Raw genomic sequence first — 18403 nt, forward strand, 5'->3', positions numbered from 1 at the left:
CGGCACCCCCGTGTCCGCATTCGATAGCTCTGGTGCCGTATAAATAGACAGGCTCTGCATGTTTACATATAACCTTCGTAATCTTTAAAATCATGTACTCATCATGTACAAGTCATTTTATGACCTTTCAAATGTTTCATAACGAGATGGGAGGCCCCGGACCCGCACCCCCGGCTTTATGATGGATAGTTTCGACAGATCTGTTATCGTATTTAGAAATAAAATGTAGCTTTGCAATATAAGCATTATTTGTTCACTTATGTTCACCACAGGTGGACAGAGCCAATCGGAAATGTTTGTCATATAAGACAAATGTATAAAAACTCATGTAAAATTTTGTGCGAGTTTTTTGAGATATTTTATATCTAGATCGAATTTAGGTTTGGCCTTTAACTTTTATACTTGTATTGTGAAACCTAGAATTTAAATTTGGATCACGCTGAAATATATAAACTGCATTTATAGAAAGTATATTGGAGTAAGTCATTTCCCGGACCAGACTCTTTGTTATTGATATTTGTTTTAACTTGGCGTCTTGTTAAATTCTCCCCCAGCATTTGGCACCAATCTGTAAACCTTCTTTGTCTTCTGCATATTTTGACATTTCTTAATTTTCATGCGATATAATTTAATTTTTTTGTTATTAATACATATGAAACAATTTCTTTCTATATTAAATAATTGCTTGTTTGTACACTACAAAATAAAAAAAATACATGGATTGTTGTGAGTTTTTATTTTTATATATCAAAAAGCAATAAAGATGTATAAAAAATAAAATTTTGTACAGAAAGACTTTATAAGTTACAATATTTAAGACATAATATGTTACAACTCATCAACAATGTAAATGTATTTACGACAAAAAAATCTTTAAAAAAATATATAATAAGCACCAAATTCTATATGTCAAATAATTATGCTCAATTATTGTAGAGTATTTTCTGGGTTTTGTGTCGACTTCCGGAGGAAGCTATAATACACTCCTTGTCGCCCCTTTTCCTCACACACCTAAAACACTAAACGTAGTGGTCATTCTAGCCTTCAGAGGTCATTTGGTGAGACAGTCCATATATGGTCAGAGCGTCCACGCCGGGCCATGCATCGTTGACCCAGTAAGAAACTATGTCCAGGATAATCCATTTTATGACCCTCCCACAAGACACCAAATCCCAATATGGTCAACGGCGCTGAACGGCCAAGGTAAATTCCTATATTTGTAGTTATTTATAATAATGACATCACGAGAGGCACTGGACTTTGAAGTAGGCCTTCATCACAAAGTATTTTCTAAGAGATAACAGGTTTACATCCAACGTATTTCCGAGAGAATTAACGCAAACGTCGGTTTCTGGAAAAAAAAGGGAAAATGCTAAATAATTTCAGAAAAAGAAAACAAATCTACTTATTCTGTAAAAAATATATATATATAAATTGTCAACTTGAATTTATGTACTACACCCCCTCCCTTCAAAAAAAAAAAAAAAAGAAAGAAACCCAACAAATAAGCATCAAGCTAATAAAACTTTCTTACCGATATTTGGGCTGCCAACAAACATATGATAATAGGATACGTTGTAAACTCCAAATTTTTCGTAACCTACAGGGGATTTACTGCTGAAGCAAACGGAAAAGGGCGAGGGTCTCTGGAATCGCAGCGTCACCAGAGTTTTGGTCATTCTCCAGTCCACTTCCCCGGATGAACACGCAGCATCAACGTATAGCTCACGACTAGAGTCTTCGTTGATTACTCTATAAACAAAAGAAAAGGTGATAAAAGTGTTTTTTCTGCTAAATGAGGCAACGAAATAAGCTGCAGATTAGTTTTAGGTGTATCAGTTTCGTTTTCTGGACGTCTTACGTCACTTTAAGTTCACACTCAACAAGTTCACACTCAACATGTCCCTATTTAGTAAATATTCATTCATATGAATGTAAAATTACTGATTTATCTCGAAAATTTAACTGTAAGTAGTTGATAACAATTATATGGATACTAAATGGAGCTTTATAAATACTTACTGCTTTCCATTTAAGTCTTCACATACAAGACTGGCTCTATCCCAAATAGGGACAGCGAGAGACAGAGACAGTACCCAACAGGAAAGCAGGAGAACAGAAGAAGTACGAATCATTGTTTAGAATATCAAGAAATGCTGGCAAAGCTGAATTGTTTGAGTAGCAATATAACTCTAGAGAAGTGAGAGTAGTTTGATATGGTGAAGTTGCGAGAAACCAATATTTATACTGTTTTAGCGCGTCATTCAAAAATTTCGAAAGCATTCATTCTGTAAACAAACACTACGCACGTGTAATTATGAATAAATAAATCGTGACCTTATTAGAATTCCTACACCTCTGCACGGTGAGACAGTTTCCCAGACGGATGACAATAGACAAAGAAAAGGTAAGCGAGCGCAAAATCCCGTACCTGTGATCTCCTTATTACTACATATGGTCATATTTGGGGGAAGTTAAGATCCGGTACATATGTTCCGGATGCAATGAAAATACCAAAATGTTTCCTTATGAATCAGGTTTCTTGAACGCTAACAACTAAAATACATATGCCGATTAATTAGATCTTTAGTACTTGGCGTCCAGAAGACCCCCCCCCCCCCCCCCCCCCCGCCCACTCTCTTTCCTTTTTCAATTTACCAAGTTCAAGGAGCCGATAACTTCAGGCAGCAGAAAATAAACAGGCCAACGTTTCTTTTTGTTGTATTACCAAAGTTTGATACATGTATCATGTTCAATGCATATCATTTATCGAAAATGCAGCCATAGGATATAAACTATATATATGTTTTTAAATTATACTTTGTTAAAGTAAAGCTTTACCGTTTATAAAGATGTCTTAATAGTTATCTTCTCAGATTTTAAGACATAACCATGAACACGCTTTTGACAGGTCAGTTTTGTTTTATGTTTGATCCATTTATATAACATTTTCTAATGTGCTTTAAAGGTATGTATCTGGTTGCCACAAAGTGACAACCTCGTACCAAAGACGTAATTTACATTAATAAAGTATAAATTAAGCAGATAGATTAAAATTATTCTTTAATGGGGCAGTGGTCAAACAAATACGAGTCGCTACATTAATTTTTACAATGTTAAATTTAGAATAATTCCAATTATTTTAGTTTAATTACTTTGTTGGACGCGAAATGTACATGCCTGGTGGTCACATAAATCAAAATCCAACAGTTAGTATCTCTTTACATATGTAGTTTTGCTCTTAATGATTTTCTTATGTAGTTATTAAAATCTGAAGTGTACTAAGTGCAGAGAATTATCACATATATTTGTCGAGAAGGTCACGTTTTTCAAATGATGGAATGATATTTATTTTGATTGCAGGGAATGGCATTCTACTGTTGTCTCATGTTTACACGAAAAACACAATTGCATGCATGCATAGAATTCAGACTATTTGGTAAAAATAATATAAATGGTATAAAAACTCTATATTTTGAATATTAAGAAAGAAAAAAAAATTAAATAATTTATTGGAAGTGGAATTTGAAAATCAGAATTTTTACTTTTTTATCGTAGCGGAGAGACAGTTATCTCAGTATATTTTCTTTCATCAACTGAAATAAATGACACATTCATAACTCGTACAAAATATGACTCATTTACTTCAATGTTTCATGCTGGTAAGTTTTAAGCAGACTGTGAGTGAGACGAGTTACATCGGATTCATTGAGTAATATTTCATAGAAAAAAAGAACAAAGGAGTTGACGGAGGATATCACCAAACAAGTAATATCTCCCACACACCAACCACCAGTATCCTCATACAGTCCAGTACACGAGTACTGTATTCGTCAGTGGTAATTATTTTTCCAGCTAGTGTCATTTTATTGCGGATGTTGGAGGTTGTAAGGGAGATAAATCTATGTGTGTGCTGTAGGTACAATATCATTAAATGTGACGATTCACAAAAAATAAATTAAAAAAAAAAAGTCCGTGTCAACGAGAATGACTTAATTCGTAGTTTGCAATAATCTTTGAATTTTGGAAAGATATGTTTGTTTATTAACTTTAAGAAAGAAAGCAAATTATAGAATTAAATTTGATTGCCTTTATAAAGAATATGATTTCCTTCAAAAATTTACAATTATGTCATTTATTAGATTTCATTTTATCATATTAAATTCTATAAACTATTACATAATGTATATATGTAAAGTCTTGTACTTAAAAAAAAATAAACATATTATAATTTATATTCCCAAGAAGTACATGATTAAATTAAAGTTCGGTGCAACAAATAAAAGTGGGCGCAAATGTGTGTTATTGGTCCCTTTGATATGAAGCGCACAATTGTTAAACATTAATTCAAAATTATTTGAAATACATATGTATGTTTCAATGTCTTGGTTACAGAGGTCACCCGCGTCTTCTATCAGTTTCACGCTTTTTAATATACTGTATTTTTGGGTTTTTTTCTTTTGTATGTTTTTGGAATCTTACGGAATTTGAGAGGGTGTAGGCGAACACCAATTTGGAGCTTTTAAAAACGAAAGTTTGATTTTTTATATGCGTTGTAGTGTGCAACGATCTTTTTATGCATGTTTGATATCTTGTGATGTATGTTGAATTAAACAATTAAATGTTTTATTTGGTGATTCATGCGGGAATGAAGGTAGTGAGTATTGCATCAATACGTTAGATATCATAGAAGAAATAATAGCTAATGCTTCTATACATGTATATGGGAATTGAGTCTGACGTCATTTCTTGCACTCTGTCAGTGTGATTTTCTCGGGGAGAAAATACTCGATGAACGCAAGTGTTGTAATGTACATTCAATACGGTGATGTATTTGCAATAATGTTGTGATAATACATGTATAATAATATACCTGCAAGACCTTTCTTCGCATAAAACAACACTATTCTTTTATCATTATTTTAAAAAGTATACTTTTTATTTTAAATACAAGTGCAGTTAGGATTAACATTGTGTATACTGTATAATGAATTCCCACTAATTTATGCTTAAGTAATGCTGATTTGTATTATGAAGGTTTGCACTGAATAAGTACTACTGAATAATATTTCATATAGTCATTCTGTGAACTTTACAGATACCAAAGACTATGTCTTTTAAAAAGAATTAGCACAAACTTGTTAAAATGAAAAATATCATAAAGATAAGCAAGGTCGAATATATCACATTAATCACCCCCGACGAATTAAGAGGTTTAAGATCTAATTGTTCTGGCTTAATAATATACAGGATGAAGACATATTAAAATTGTATAAACGCATTGTGTAAATTTTTACCTTTCCGACAGAAAGTTGTATTTTCATAGGTAATAATTTACGCATTCAATTTATGATTATGTTCACCTCTGAAAATCCTTTTGAAAATCAAAGATTTCGTGATCGACCGAAACTTAGCTACACTGAGAGGGCACCAACTGACGCCAAATTGTGAGTGGGATGTACGATCCTTATATGGAAAAATTGGCTGTTTCTCCTGTGCAGTACACTGATCGACAATAACGAATACTATCGTACCTACTTTATAAGGAGTGAAGATGAATAGAAATTGAGAAAGAAAGAAATACAAAGGTACATATAAAATCTTGTGCGGTTTAAACGGGATATGAGGGACGCGATTATGTACAAAAAGTTCCATCGCCTTCTGACATGAGTTATGCTTTTTTCTGCAATGCCTGCAAGCTCCATACCGGCTCATGCTATGAAAAAAAATATTCTGGTCTTTGAACAATGAATTCCCATAAGTTTATCTTGTACATGTATCTGTGTGTAAATTATGAGTTACTACAAACTATTGGAGTGGTTGGCGTACAACACGCTGTGTAATATTGTAGTTTGATAAAGTTCATTAATACAGTTAAGTGTATAGTTATGTAGTTCGTCCAGATAAAAGGAAGAGGCGAATTTAGGAATTGACTAATGGAGAAAAAGAAGGAAAGTCTTATGATATCACGACTTCTGTTTATTCTATCATAGAATAAAAACTCGTAAAAAGAAGATACAAAATGACACAGAACACGTAATCAATATTACCTGCATGTTAAACATTTGTACTGGACACAGTTCCAATAGGTTTGTTACAAAACGTTCAGATCCTCGGGACAAGTGAAGCAAAGTTATATTATTCATTTTAATTTTATCTGGTTTATTTCTTTCTTTAACGTATGAACTTTGTTTACTAATTGATATTAACTCCTCATCTCTGACCTAAATTGTATTTGTTATGAAACATAGTGAGGAGTTATTTCAAAGAGAGGAGTTGATTTTATTATTAGGAGTGAATTATGCACGTGATTGAGGAGTTATTTTAGAGACGTTATATATAAAGGGAGATTGGCTGAAGTTCAGTGCGGGTGGTTTTATTTAGCAGAGTAGTAGGTTAGAATTGCACAAGTTTTGAATGATTTATACATATGTTTCTTGGATTATTACCTTTTATTAAAATTGTGAGAACAACGCTGACTTATTCTTTAAAAAGGAGAAACGTTGAGAAAATAGAAACGCTACAAGTGGTGGCAGCGGTGGGATACAATTTTAATATTGGTAATTATGAATTAAAGTGAAAATTTTTATATAATTTGATTAACTTTTGACGTGTGGAATTATTATTATTTTTGGAGGGATTTATTAATGCATAGTGCATAGTGATGGATTATCAAGGACGACAAAGATTTGTGAACTATTATGACATTGTAGAAAATGGAAATCTTATTCTCCTTGGACAAATTAACGTAAGTGACCGACGAGAGTGTCCCAATTGTTTTGTTATGTTCAAGAACCACGAGAATCGTCACAACATTATTACAGCAATCGGAAAGAAAAGTGAATTTTACAAATGTCCGTTCTGTGGCTGCAGAATTAAAGCATTTACAGAAACACGTGTGGCGTACCGATAAACTTTCTGTGAATTCTTTCTAGATTTAGTTGTTTAAATAGTAGTAGAACTTAGCAAGCTGGATATTTTTGTAAGTGCTGTTTTAGTGACACATGTTGTTTTACTTTGTTTGTTGCATATGCAACCAGAAAATAGTGACATGATGACTACGCCTCGAGGAACAACAAATATTCCGCAATCTTCACCGCGTACTGCCGTGCGTCGGAACTTGTTAACGGAATTCAATGAAGTTGATTCTCCTGTGTGTCCGATGTACAGAGAAGATTTGAATACCCCCTGTGTAGAAACAGAACTAGCAACAACCGAAGGTACCGCATATGTGAGCAATTCAACAGGATGGGGACAACTAATAGGATTTTGGTTCGGAGTGATTCCTATCTTTACAACTCTGTTGTATGTTGCCTACCAGTTCTTTCCTGGAGGAATAGTAATGTGGGCTACACGAGAACTGATCATTGTGTTAATGTTTGCGATTACTTTTGTGATATTAATTAGTGTAGTGTATAAATGCTGGAAATCAACTGGAAGATCAGGTGGAGGATATCGACAACGTTCCGTGCGGGGTGCGACTCCAAGAGGTAGAAGTGATTTTCTGGCAACTCCAGAAGTTACTAACCAGACTGAAAGTAGTGTCAACATTCCAGTCAAAAGGACATTTTCCGGAGATGGATCGACTACCTGGACTGAATTCTTCAGATATTTTGAGAACGTTGCTAATTTAAATCAGTGGACTGTACAAAGAAAGAGGGGTGTGCTGTTAACTTCTTTACGTGGCCAAGCAGAGACATATGCTTATGGACTTCCAGACAACACCATGGGAAATTATCAGCATTTGACAGAAGCTTTAAATCAGAGATTTGGATATACAGCTCTGAAGGATAGTTACATTGCTGAAGCAAAATTACGCCGAAAACACGTTAATGAGACATTTAGAGATTATGGACAAGCGATTGAAGATTTATTCAGAAGAGCTTATCCTGGAAACAGAGCATGCGTCGATGAAAACAGTTTAAAAACGTTTCTGGATAACTGTTCTGAAAATGAGGAGTTCCGAATGTCAGTTAAGAGGACGAGGCCGAAAACAATTCAGGAGGCAGTTACATCAGCCATGCAAGAAGAGTGTATTCGGTTAGGCGAGGAACGGTCATTGAAAAATTCTAAGACAGTTAGAAGGGATATCTACACAGTCAACCCAAAACAACTATCCCGTGGAATTGATAAAAGTTATCAAAATGGAAAGAATTATAACACCAGAAAGAGATGTTATACCTGTGGATCATTAAGTCATTTGAGAAATCAATGTCCTAGTACAAATTCATTTGCAAGGAGGGAGAATGGCGGAGCAGTTCCCCAGGGAAAAGACGCGCCGCCGAGGCAGTAGGCCATGCGTCGGACGGCTACATAGACTGGCCTGGTGCTAATTCTGATAACGATTCTTCATCTTCTAATTATCAAAGAACCACAACTAATGACAAACTCGTTGATGATGAAAATGGAAGAGATGTGACAGAAGAATCTGAAGATTTCCCATCTTGTTATAAAATAAATGCAAGTAAAAACAAGAGAGGATTCTACGTTGATGGACTGATACAAGGTACATTTGTTACGTGGAAGGTAGACACTGGAGCGAAAAATACCTTCATAACAGAAGATATATTTAATGAAATTCCTCCAGAAAATCGACCAGTGCTAGAGCCAGCTAGAAAGAAATTTGTGACTGCGAGTGGCCAAGATTTATATGTACTAGGAACAGCGCATATGACGTTAAACTTTGATGATTTTGAAACGGATTTAAGGGTATTCGTTGGTAGAGTTTCTCAGAATTTATTAGGAGCAGATTTTTATTCATATTTTAGATGTAATTGGGATCATGAGAATGGGGGATTGTTTGTTAAAGTTCCTGGTAATAATGCTTGTCTTAGACGTACCAACTGGATAATAGCAAGTCAGGACATTTCTGTGCCACCAGGACACGAAGTTGTTATCCAAACGGAATTCACTTACCCGGAGAACAGTGAAGGAATACCAGTTGTGTTATCAGATTTTCTGCATAAACATAAGTTGCTGGTTGCAAGAACTCTGTTAAACGCAAGAACATTTAACGGATATTTAAGATTGTTTAATCTGGGAAGAGCAGTAGTGACAGTAAAACGCAATGCTAGAATAGCAATATTTTCTCCTGTTATTAAAGTTTCTAATAGTGAACGCCTGAATTCAGAGGAAGTTTATTTAGTGGAGGAAAAGAATCCAAAGGAATTACCTGCTCATTTAATTCCTGTGTATGAAAAAGGTCGGATTTACCTCTCTGATCAAGAGGCAAGTTTATTTAAGAAGTTTCTGCAGAAACGCGTTGCTACATTTGCTGATCCTAATGGACGCTTAGGACAGACAACTTTAGGAGAACATCATATTGTTCTGAATGACGAACGACCTTTTAAGGAGGCATCGCGGAACATGCCTTTATTTAAGCGTGATATTCTGAATAATGAGATTCAGAAATTGGAGGACTTGGGAATAATAGAAAAATCCCATAGTCCGTGGTCATCTCAGCTTGTTTTGGTGCAAAAGAAAGACAAAACATGGCGCGTATGTGTGGATTATCGAAGACTCAATTCGAGAACGATAAAGGACGCATATCCAATACCAAGAATAGATGACAACTTGGACGCTTTAGTTGGATCGATGTGGTTTACCTCCCTAGACTTAAACATGGCGTATCATCAAGTACCGATGTCGGAGAGAGATAAGGAGAAAACAGCATTTGCGACTCCCAGAGGAGGACTATATCAATATAGCGTCATGCCGTTTGGGTTGTGCAACGCCCCGGCGACATTCCAAAGGATAATAGAAAAAGCTCTTTGTGGATTACAGTGGAACATTGCTGTTTTATATCTTGATGACATTATTGTGTTTGGAAAAAGTTTTCAAGAACATTTAGAAAATCTTAATCAAGTTTGTGACAGACTGGACTCAGCAAACCTAAAATTAAAGCCATCGAAATGCTTTTTCTTCAGACAGGAAGTAGAATTTCTGGGACATGTAGTTTCAAGATATGGTGTGCACACAGACCCGAAGAAAATAGAAGCAATTAGGAACATACGAATTCCTAAAAACGTAACAGATTTACGAAGATTTTTAGGAATTATGTCATATTACCGGAAGTTTGTCAAAGGATTTGCAGAAACAGCTAAGTGCCTTCATGCTTTAACTAAGAAAAATGGAGTATGGAACTGGACGCCGGAATGTGATCATGCTTTTCACGAACTTCGAGATAAGCTTATACATTCTCCTATACTTGGATATCCAGATGTAGATGGTGGACCATTTGTGCTAGATACAGATGCTAGTAATGATGCGGTTGGTTGTGTTTTGTCACAAATTCAAAATGGTGAAGAAAAAGTGATGCAGTATGCCAGCCGAACTTTAAATTCCCATGAGAAAAACTACTGTGTAACGAGAAAGGAAATGTTGGCTGTTGTTTTTTTTATAAAACATTTTAAACATTATCTTCTTGGACGGGAATTTATCTTACGTACTGATCACGGTTCCTTAACCTGGTTACATAGGTTTAGAGATCCAGATGGCCAAGTCTGTCGGTGGTTACAGCAGTTATCGGCGTTTGATTTCAAAATTATTCACCGACCGGGAAAACGTCACAGTAATGCAGACGCTTTATCGCGTTTACCGTCAAATTATGCAAACGACAGTGAAGAAGTTTGTAGACAGTGCAATCGAAGATTAAGTGACATTTATGATGGAAAGCAGCAATCGCATATACACGAACTAAGGAAAGATATCAGTGAAAGTGGAATATGTGACCAAGAAAATATAATTTGTAATATTGTGAATTTATTTAGTGAGGACCATTGTTCTGAAGTAAAAAGCAAGAAGAAAGGACGCACGGAAAATAGACCAAAGCGAGCCATAAGTGTTGAGATGCCAGTAAACGAGTTATCGTACGAGAACATACGTAAGGCACAAGAGAATGATGACGGAATATTTCCTATTTTAAAGTTGCTTAAAATGGGAAAAGACAAACCCTCGTACCAGGACATTTCACATTTACACCCAGAGTGTAAATTTTGGCATGCACGTTGCGAATTGTTACGAATTCATAATGATGTTTTGTGTATTCTTTGGACAGAAAAAGATGAAAATAGACTGCGTATTTGTACTCCGAATAGACTTCGCGAGGATGTAATGTGGTATTTACACGATGCGCCTACCTCAGGACATATGGGAATTTACAGAACACAGCTAAGAGCTTCATTTTCATCATATTATTGGCCGGGGATGAGACAAACTGTTCGTGATTATGTGAAGTCCTGTGAAATATGTGAAGAACGGAAAAATCCTGGAAGAAAAAGACGACATTATATGGAAACCTATACCGTTGGTGGAAGATTTGAAAGAGTTGCAGCAGATATAGCAGGACCATTTCCTAAAACCGCAAATGATAATGTGTACATTTTAGTTATATCGGATTATTTCAGTAAATTTGCGGAAATATTTCCGATACCAAATATGGAAGCAAAAACGATAGCTAATGTATTTTTCCGGGGCTGAAAAAAAGATACGGGTGCCCATACGAATTTCACAGTGATCAAGGTGTACAGTTTGAAAGTTTAGTGTTTAAACATCTGTGCTCTATGTTTGACATAGCGAAAACAAGAACAACTGCATTCCATCCAAGATCTGACGGAATGGTAGAACGACTCAATCGAACAATTAAAGATATGTTGTCTAAGTATATAAATGTGAAACAAACTGACTGGGACGATTATATTGATTGTGTTGTGATGGCATATAACTCATCAGTTCACGAAACGACTGGAATTACGCCTTTTCGCATGATGTTTGGTTCGGAGATGACTATACCCGTAGATTTACAAACGGAATCTCTGGAAATCGGAAAAGGAGAGAAAATATCGGAAACAAAATATGTGAAAAATTTGTGCAAAAATTTGGAGCTTGTACATAAATTCGCTAGAGAGAGAACTTCGGGAGCAGTGTGCAGACAAAAGAGACATTATGATAAAACAGCTGTGCGGAAAACTTATAACGAAGGTGATATTGTACGGAGATTTCAGCCCAAACAAATTGTTGGCACAAAACTTAAATTAGCTCGAAACTGGACTGGACCATGGATTATTACGAAAAAATTAAGTGATGTGTTGTTTGAAATTAAACATTCGAGAAAATCTAATCCCGTCATTGTCCATGCTGACAATATAAAATCATTCCAGATACGAAAAACAGCAGAGTTAAAACTGAAACACCTCCTCAAATTCAAAGAGATGCCGAGCAAAACTGTCAACACGCCTGAGCTGGATCCCTCCTCAAATTCAAAAGATGCCGCCGAAACACCGCGCGTGGGAAAAGCTAACGCGCCAAAGACAAACCCGAAGTTGTGTATTCCAATTCAAGATCCTCCTCGAACTGACCAACCACGTGATCAACAGACCGTGGGTATGCCTAAGAAAACTATGCGGGGAAGAGTCATTCGCAAGCCAAAAAGATATTATGAAGACTGTATTATGTGATAAATGTGGAATTGTTTTTACCAGATTGGATAATTTTAAAAGACATTTCAACCATCAACACAAAGAAAATGTAAACTTATTTCAGTGCATGTTTTGTGATAAAGTTTTTAAGCGAAGAGAAAATCTGCGCAGACATTTTCACAATAGACATTATGATTACGATGAACAGCTGATAAATGATTTTGATTTGTGTTTTTAAACTGTTTATTCCAAAAATCATGGATTTTAACCACAGAATTATTAAAAACCCGGATTACAGTGACATTTCGTCAGATGAGAATGAAGATGACTTTAATCAAGATAGTGACACTATTGCTTATTCCAACGATGAAAAATCTATGGATTTCATCATGATATCAGATGAAGAAGAAGACGATCAGCAGGAAGTGTACGAAGATACTCGTGAGGTTGTTGTGACACGATCAGTCGAACTAAGTATGACCAGTGTTTCGGTTATAAAAGATGGTGAGGTGATCAATGAACAAAGAACGATGGACATTAATGTTTGCGAAAACTTAGATAGAGAAAGTGCGAACATTTTAGCGCAAAGAACTTTGGAGGAAATTTCAATTTTTCTAGCGGAACTAAAGAGACGGAATTCAAATCCCGAGTGACATTTTGTATATATGTATATATATTCTAGACTATTTTTAGTAATTGTATAATATTTTGTTTTGTTTTGTTTATCAATGTTTATTATTGTTTTGTCGGAGTCAAAACTTGTGCAGGGGGGAGTGAAGCAAAGTTATATTATTCATTTTAATTTTATCTGGTTTATTTCTTTCTTTAACGTATGAACTTTGTTTACTAATTGATATTAACTCCTCATCTCTGACCTAAATTGTATTTGTTATGAAACATAGTGAGGAGTTATTTCAAAGAGAGGAGTTGATTTTATTATTAGGAGTGAATTATGCACGTGATTGAGGAGTTATTTTAGAGACGTTATATATAAAGGGAGATTGGCTGAAGTTCAGTGCGGGTGGTTTTATTTAGCAGAGTAGTAGGTTAGAATTGCACAAGTTTTGAATGATTTATACATATGTTTCTTGGATTATTACCTTTTATTAAAATTGTGAGAACAACGCTGACTTATTCTTTAAAAAGGAGAAACGTTGAGAAAATAGAAACGCTACACATATATCATATATATTTGGATATCTAATTGGACCTTCACTTATGGCAATTGCAAAGACAAGTTACGTCTATGTAGTCGAAAATTTAGGAACAATAATTTACCTCATCAATGTTTCTTTTAAATTTGTTTGAATTCGTAATGATACTTCAACAATGTTTCTAAAAAAATCTAGTTGAAGAACAGACAATTTATACTTGCAGTTCTTTGATAATTAAGAAAGGAAAACAAACAAGGTGCGCAAGGAGACGGACGAAGCATCGTTGGAATTTTGGATGACCACACCGTCATTTCAGATTTCAGGACTTTGATTGCCAACTTACAGTTGTGGAACAAGAATGCAAATCATATTAAACAGTGAATAGTAAACGATTACACCGTCCGAAGTTGTCTCATTTTAAAATAATAAATCATTTTATACAACAGAAATTGTTTTGATTGTCATTTTCAATGATAAATATCTCTCACTTTTTTTTGGCGTTTTAAAAACGAAATTATATTTTATCTCAATTCACTAAGCCTATTTTAAAACCAGTTAATTATGAAAATAGCAGTATATCATCAGAGCACTGCTGTTTTTATGGTTCTGTGCAATCAAATTTGAACGTTCTCAACAATTTATTTTTAAAAGTGACATTCTCATTTTACATACATTACAATCCAAGGGTTTGGGATATGAGCCTTCATCTTGGAGATGTGACCTCCTCTTCTCTTTCAGAGCATTTTTAAATGTGTAAATGTACATTAAATATAACTTGTATCGTGGTTTTATCAATATATGCGGAAATCAATTTTCGTGGATTTAGTGAAAAACACAGTTTTAAAGATACGAACATTCTGTTATCATAAAATGTACTTCAATGAACATTTAATTTCGTGGGTCAGCTCAACAAAATAATCCACGATTTCAATTGGTATTGAACGAGTATGGATAAAACCACAGTATCATATACATGTAGTTTAAATTGACTTAAAAGACATGATTTGAAAAAAATAATGGACATTCAGTCCCGACTGCAGTTTTGTTGAACAACGTAAACCGCACGACCGAGATCTAGAATCTTCATTTAACCTGAAAAACACTGTCATTTAGGGGTTTGTTTTTGAAGTGCCCAGCCACAAAGTAATTGCAATATTGTGATCATAATTATCCTACAATTAAACACTGCACTGATGGAGATAGTCAGTGACAAAAATTGCTTGACGAGCAATAACAGGCACCAGTAAATGTTGGACGGTTTATAGGTTATTTAAAGAGTTAAAGGCTGGCTTTTTAACCAGAAGTCGGCATTAATGTCACTAAAAAGAAAACACCTGCGCAATGTCAAAATAATAGTTTTACGTGATATCCCAAATTAACCACGTTTTCAGGGTTTAAAAACCTTTTCTGTCATTGTGTTTCATTTTTTTAATCTTAATTATGGGTTTGTTTTAATATTTTCTTTTATTAACATAATCATGTATAGCCATTTTGCGAAGAGGTTAACTTTTTTTCTTATGTCTTTAAGCTAATTCATGCTCTTTTGACAAGAAAATTTTCACAATTTCAAACTTTTGTCAAACTTTTCCATTACTGTGTTGAAAAGGAACTTTCAAATATGAGACACTGTCTTTTGATTTACTGATTGTATTAGCCATTTGTGTGTATATGTTGTAGCTTAAGCATTGATATAATTAGATTTCTCATGGTTAAAGAATAGCATGTTATTTAGACTGATCCAATTACATTTTCACTGCTGCTTTGTCTTAATTTGACTTTAATTACACATCTTTGCGATTAAGTAAAATTCTCAAGAGTTTACACCAACCGTGATCCGTGATCGAGGACTTCTTCCCTGACAGAAGTCGAACAACCACATTCTAAGCTCCAAAATATATTGTGCCTTCGTCTTTAATTTTTTTTTTAATAATTGCAAAATCTATATGAAAACTTTCTTTGCCGTGTTCATCGAATTTGCACAATTGGTAAATATTCAACGTGTAAATCAGAGTGGTGTGTTTTTTCTGAAACGTTTGTTTATTTCCAAACATATTTAACTTTGAAAATCAAAAATATTTTTTCAAGTATTACGTAATTGGAAAAGGTTTTGTTTTCCAAACATTCAAGTACATTTAATAATTAGCAAAGTTTCAACTGATATTTGCGACATGAACAATTGCATATTGTAGACGGAGTTATCAATCACATGTTCATAATATTTTCCGAAATAAACAAAAAGGGACTTGCACACGGCTCTTTTCTTTACTCAAAACACACAGGTAATCCAATGAGTTATAATATATTCATAAATTGACAGTCCTCCACTGACGATTCACAATTTAATGTGAAAATTTGTGCGCAATGACAACTCCCATTCATTTACCTGTGAGCGCCTATAAGAACTTGACCTCTTGTTTTTTTTATGAGGTAACATAAAAATACACCTCCATATAGGGTTCTCCTAGCCTCCAAATTGCCCACGTGATCACGTCGTAGTGACGTAGCAGTCGGGCATAAATATAGTAGCCGGCACTTACAGTTATCATCAGAATCAGTTTGCATCGAAACAGAAAACATCTTATCACTTAAAAAAGAAATAATGGAGACCTCTAATCTTCTTTTAGTTGGAGCCTTGTTTTTATTCATGGCTCCCGTCTGTCTTTCTGTGCCCTTGTGGGATCGCGCCTCTTTAGCCTGTGCATCTATTCCCGGTAAACAGTAAGTAAATTATAAATACTTAAATAAAAATACTTTTCTAAAACTTTTGCAAAGTTTTATCTTCTACGGATATTAAAGATGAATTGGAAGATTTTTGTTTTCAAATTTTGTTTATCCTCAACAAATGAAATTGCAAAATGTGTACTCCGTTTTAGAAATCTAAGATAACTATTATATTTGATTGTATAAAGATTCTTTTTTCAAACTAAATAATTTCAAAATTTTTATTTTAAGAATAAGATATTTCAATGCAATAAAATATTTAAGATTTTATCAAACTAAAACGCGTCGTTTTATTTTTGCAAGAACTTTCTCGTTAACAGGAATTAAAAATATTTTAAATAATTGTTTAAACATTTCTATCAATCCTTTTAAAATTTAAAAGCATAATGCTACTTATATCTCATTCAATGTAGCTTGACGATTTTACGCCTGTTTTACAGAGTCCTAGACGAGGAGTCAGGTCGATATTTCCTGGTCCCCCAGACGTGTGAGCAGGGCGAGGTAGCCTGGAGAATGACCCAGTCATACGTCGCTCTGAGGTTCTGGAGACCCAAACCTTTCAAGGTGTGCTTCAGCAGCAATACGCCCGTCAACTACGAGAAATACAGCGTCTTCAACGCCTCGTTTGGAAACATGTTCGTCGGAAGTCCAAATATGTGTAAGTTTTTTAATCTTATGCACTTTTTTCGAAAACTGAATTGCTCTTAACGTTGCATTTTCGTAAAAGGTTGATAAATAATGAATGTTCTTTTGTTTCTCGCATTTTTTAGATTTGCATACATTATCCCTAGTTGTCCATTGATACTTTTATTAATGATCAACGCATGATGTAGGTCAAAGATTACTCTAGCGTAACCAATGAACGATAATCCAAACAATGCTGATTAACATATATATTTTGTTCTCTTGTAGACCGAAAAGTCTGTGTGAATTCTATCGGAAACCGTTTAGACATCGTTCTTCTGGCCAAAAAATCATTCTACGTGATGAGAGCCAAGTTCACCGTCCAGTGTAACTCCTGAGGTGTTAGACCGAACGCTTCATAACGAACCCAGTGACCAGTGCTGGTCAGTGACCCCGGTGACAGGCCCAAATCTACAAATGACCGGAAGTAACTTAAAAGGATTCCGACGCCATGACACGAAAAGGGAAGAGAGGAGTCCCCCAGCCATGGCGTGTTGATCTACAATAGGACCACAGGATCTCAGTTTAACGCAAAGAATTTTTTCAAGCGAGCCTTTTTTTATGTTTTGACATAAATTTATTTATTTTTAGCAATAAAATGTCCACATCTCCGTCTTGGTCTTTTGTTTACAAACACAATCTTGGAATTAAGAACTAAATGTATTTATTACATGATGAACAAGTGGTATATTACATCTATACTATATATGCTTATGTTATACGAGGGTTGTCCCAAAATAGCGTAGACATGACACATAACTTAAAATCTGTTAACTGCAATTTCATTAGACTTCTTAGTTTTCTTCAATGACCCATTGGCAAACAATACTGAAGAATTTAAATCTGTACTTTATTTAATTCTTAAGAGAATGAATAATTAGCAACAACAGGTTTTGTCAGGCGGCGCAATGTACGACGTCAGAAATTTCCAGTGTTTACATTGTTGCTAAAACCCCCCACATCGTTAACGTTTACGATAACATTTACGTTTTAATTCCGAAAATGTCTTGGAAAAAATATTTTCTTTGAATATATACCATGAGTGCACATTCAACATACATATCGATTTTTAAAAAAAATATTTTATAAGTCTTAACGATCTGACGACTCCAAAAATGGCCGGTATGACTTGTTGTCTAAAGTCCGTCTTACCGCAATGTGTCGTTCAACATTTTGACGTCCATTGATATCGGTCAGTGTTTCTTTTTTCTACCTATTCTCATCATACTCGTCTCAATATTTTCAATGTTGTTAAAGTACTTTTTCACAAAACGCATTTCGAATCAGTTTTGTTAATTTTATTTACTAGACAAGCCGATTAGGATTTGTTTCAAGGTCTTTGCAAAATTTGATCAGATACTGCCGCGCCGCCTTAAACGCTGGCGTCGTGATTTTATTACGTGTTAACTTTTCAACTTGTCACAAAAC

The 18403-nt window shown here is 34.7% G+C and overlaps 2 protein-coding genes across 2 annotated transcripts; one reads left to right on the forward strand and one right to left on the reverse strand.

Annotated features, from left to right (window-relative positions):
- Window positions 1-719: 719 nt before the first annotated feature.
- On the reverse strand, window positions 720-2230 carry LOC105325929 (uncharacterized). The gene is made up of 3 exons (XM_011425727.4): window positions 2023-2230; window positions 1535-1752; window positions 720-1351 (listed from the first exon to the last, which is right to left on the reverse strand). The coding sequence occupies exons 1-3, from the start codon at window positions 2133-2135 to the stop codon at window positions 1242-1244; spliced, it is 441 nt and encodes a 146-aa protein (XP_011424029.1). The 5' UTR covers window positions 2136-2230; the 3' UTR covers window positions 720-1241.
- A 13876-nt stretch (window positions 2231-16106) lies between these two features.
- Window positions 16107-17586, forward strand: LOC105325930 (uncharacterized). Its single transcript, XM_011425728.4, has 3 exons — window positions 16107-16288; window positions 16732-16949; window positions 17204-17586. The coding sequence occupies exons 1-3, from the start codon at window positions 16170-16172 to the stop codon at window positions 17311-17313; spliced, it is 447 nt and encodes a 148-aa protein (XP_011424030.3). The 5' UTR covers window positions 16107-16169; the 3' UTR covers window positions 17314-17586.
- The last annotated feature ends 817 nt before the right edge of the window (window positions 17587-18403 follow it).

Source organism: Magallana gigas, chromosome 8 (assembly GCF_963853765.1).
Source record: "Magallana gigas chromosome 8, xbMagGiga1.1, whole genome shotgun sequence".
Taxonomy (NCBI): domain Eukaryota; kingdom Metazoa; phylum Mollusca; class Bivalvia; order Ostreida; family Ostreidae; genus Magallana; species Magallana gigas.

What these genes read in the sequence shown, in the direction of transcription:
- LOC105325930 (XM_011425728.4), top strand. Translation starts at nt 16,170, where the DNA reads ATGGAGACCTCTAATCTTCTTTTAGTTGGAGCCTTGTTTTTATTCATG. An exon ending in GCATCTATTCCCGGTAAACA is followed by an intron (nt 16,289 to 16,731) that starts GTAAGTAAATTA and finishes CCTGTTTTACAG; the next exon opens with AGTCCTAGACGAGGAGTCAG. An exon ending in CGTCGGAAGTCCAAATATGT is followed by an intron (nt 16,950 to 17,203) that starts GTAAGTTTTTTA and finishes GTTCTCTTGTAG; the next exon opens with ACCGAAAAGTCTGTGTGAAT.
- LOC105325929 (XM_011425727.4), bottom strand. Translation starts at nt 2,135, where the DNA reads ATGATTCGTACTTCTTCTGTTCTCCTGCTTTCCTGTTGGGTACTGTCT. An exon ending in GAAGACTTAAATGGAAAGCA is followed by an intron (nt 1,753 to 2,022) that starts GTAAGTATTTAT and finishes TTTTGTTTATAG; the next exon opens with AGTAATCAACGAAGACTCTA. An exon ending in TGTTGGCAGCCCAAATATCG is followed by an intron (nt 1,352 to 1,534) that starts GTAAGAAAGTTT and finishes TTTTTTTTCCAG; the next exon opens with AAACCGACGTTTGCGTTAAT.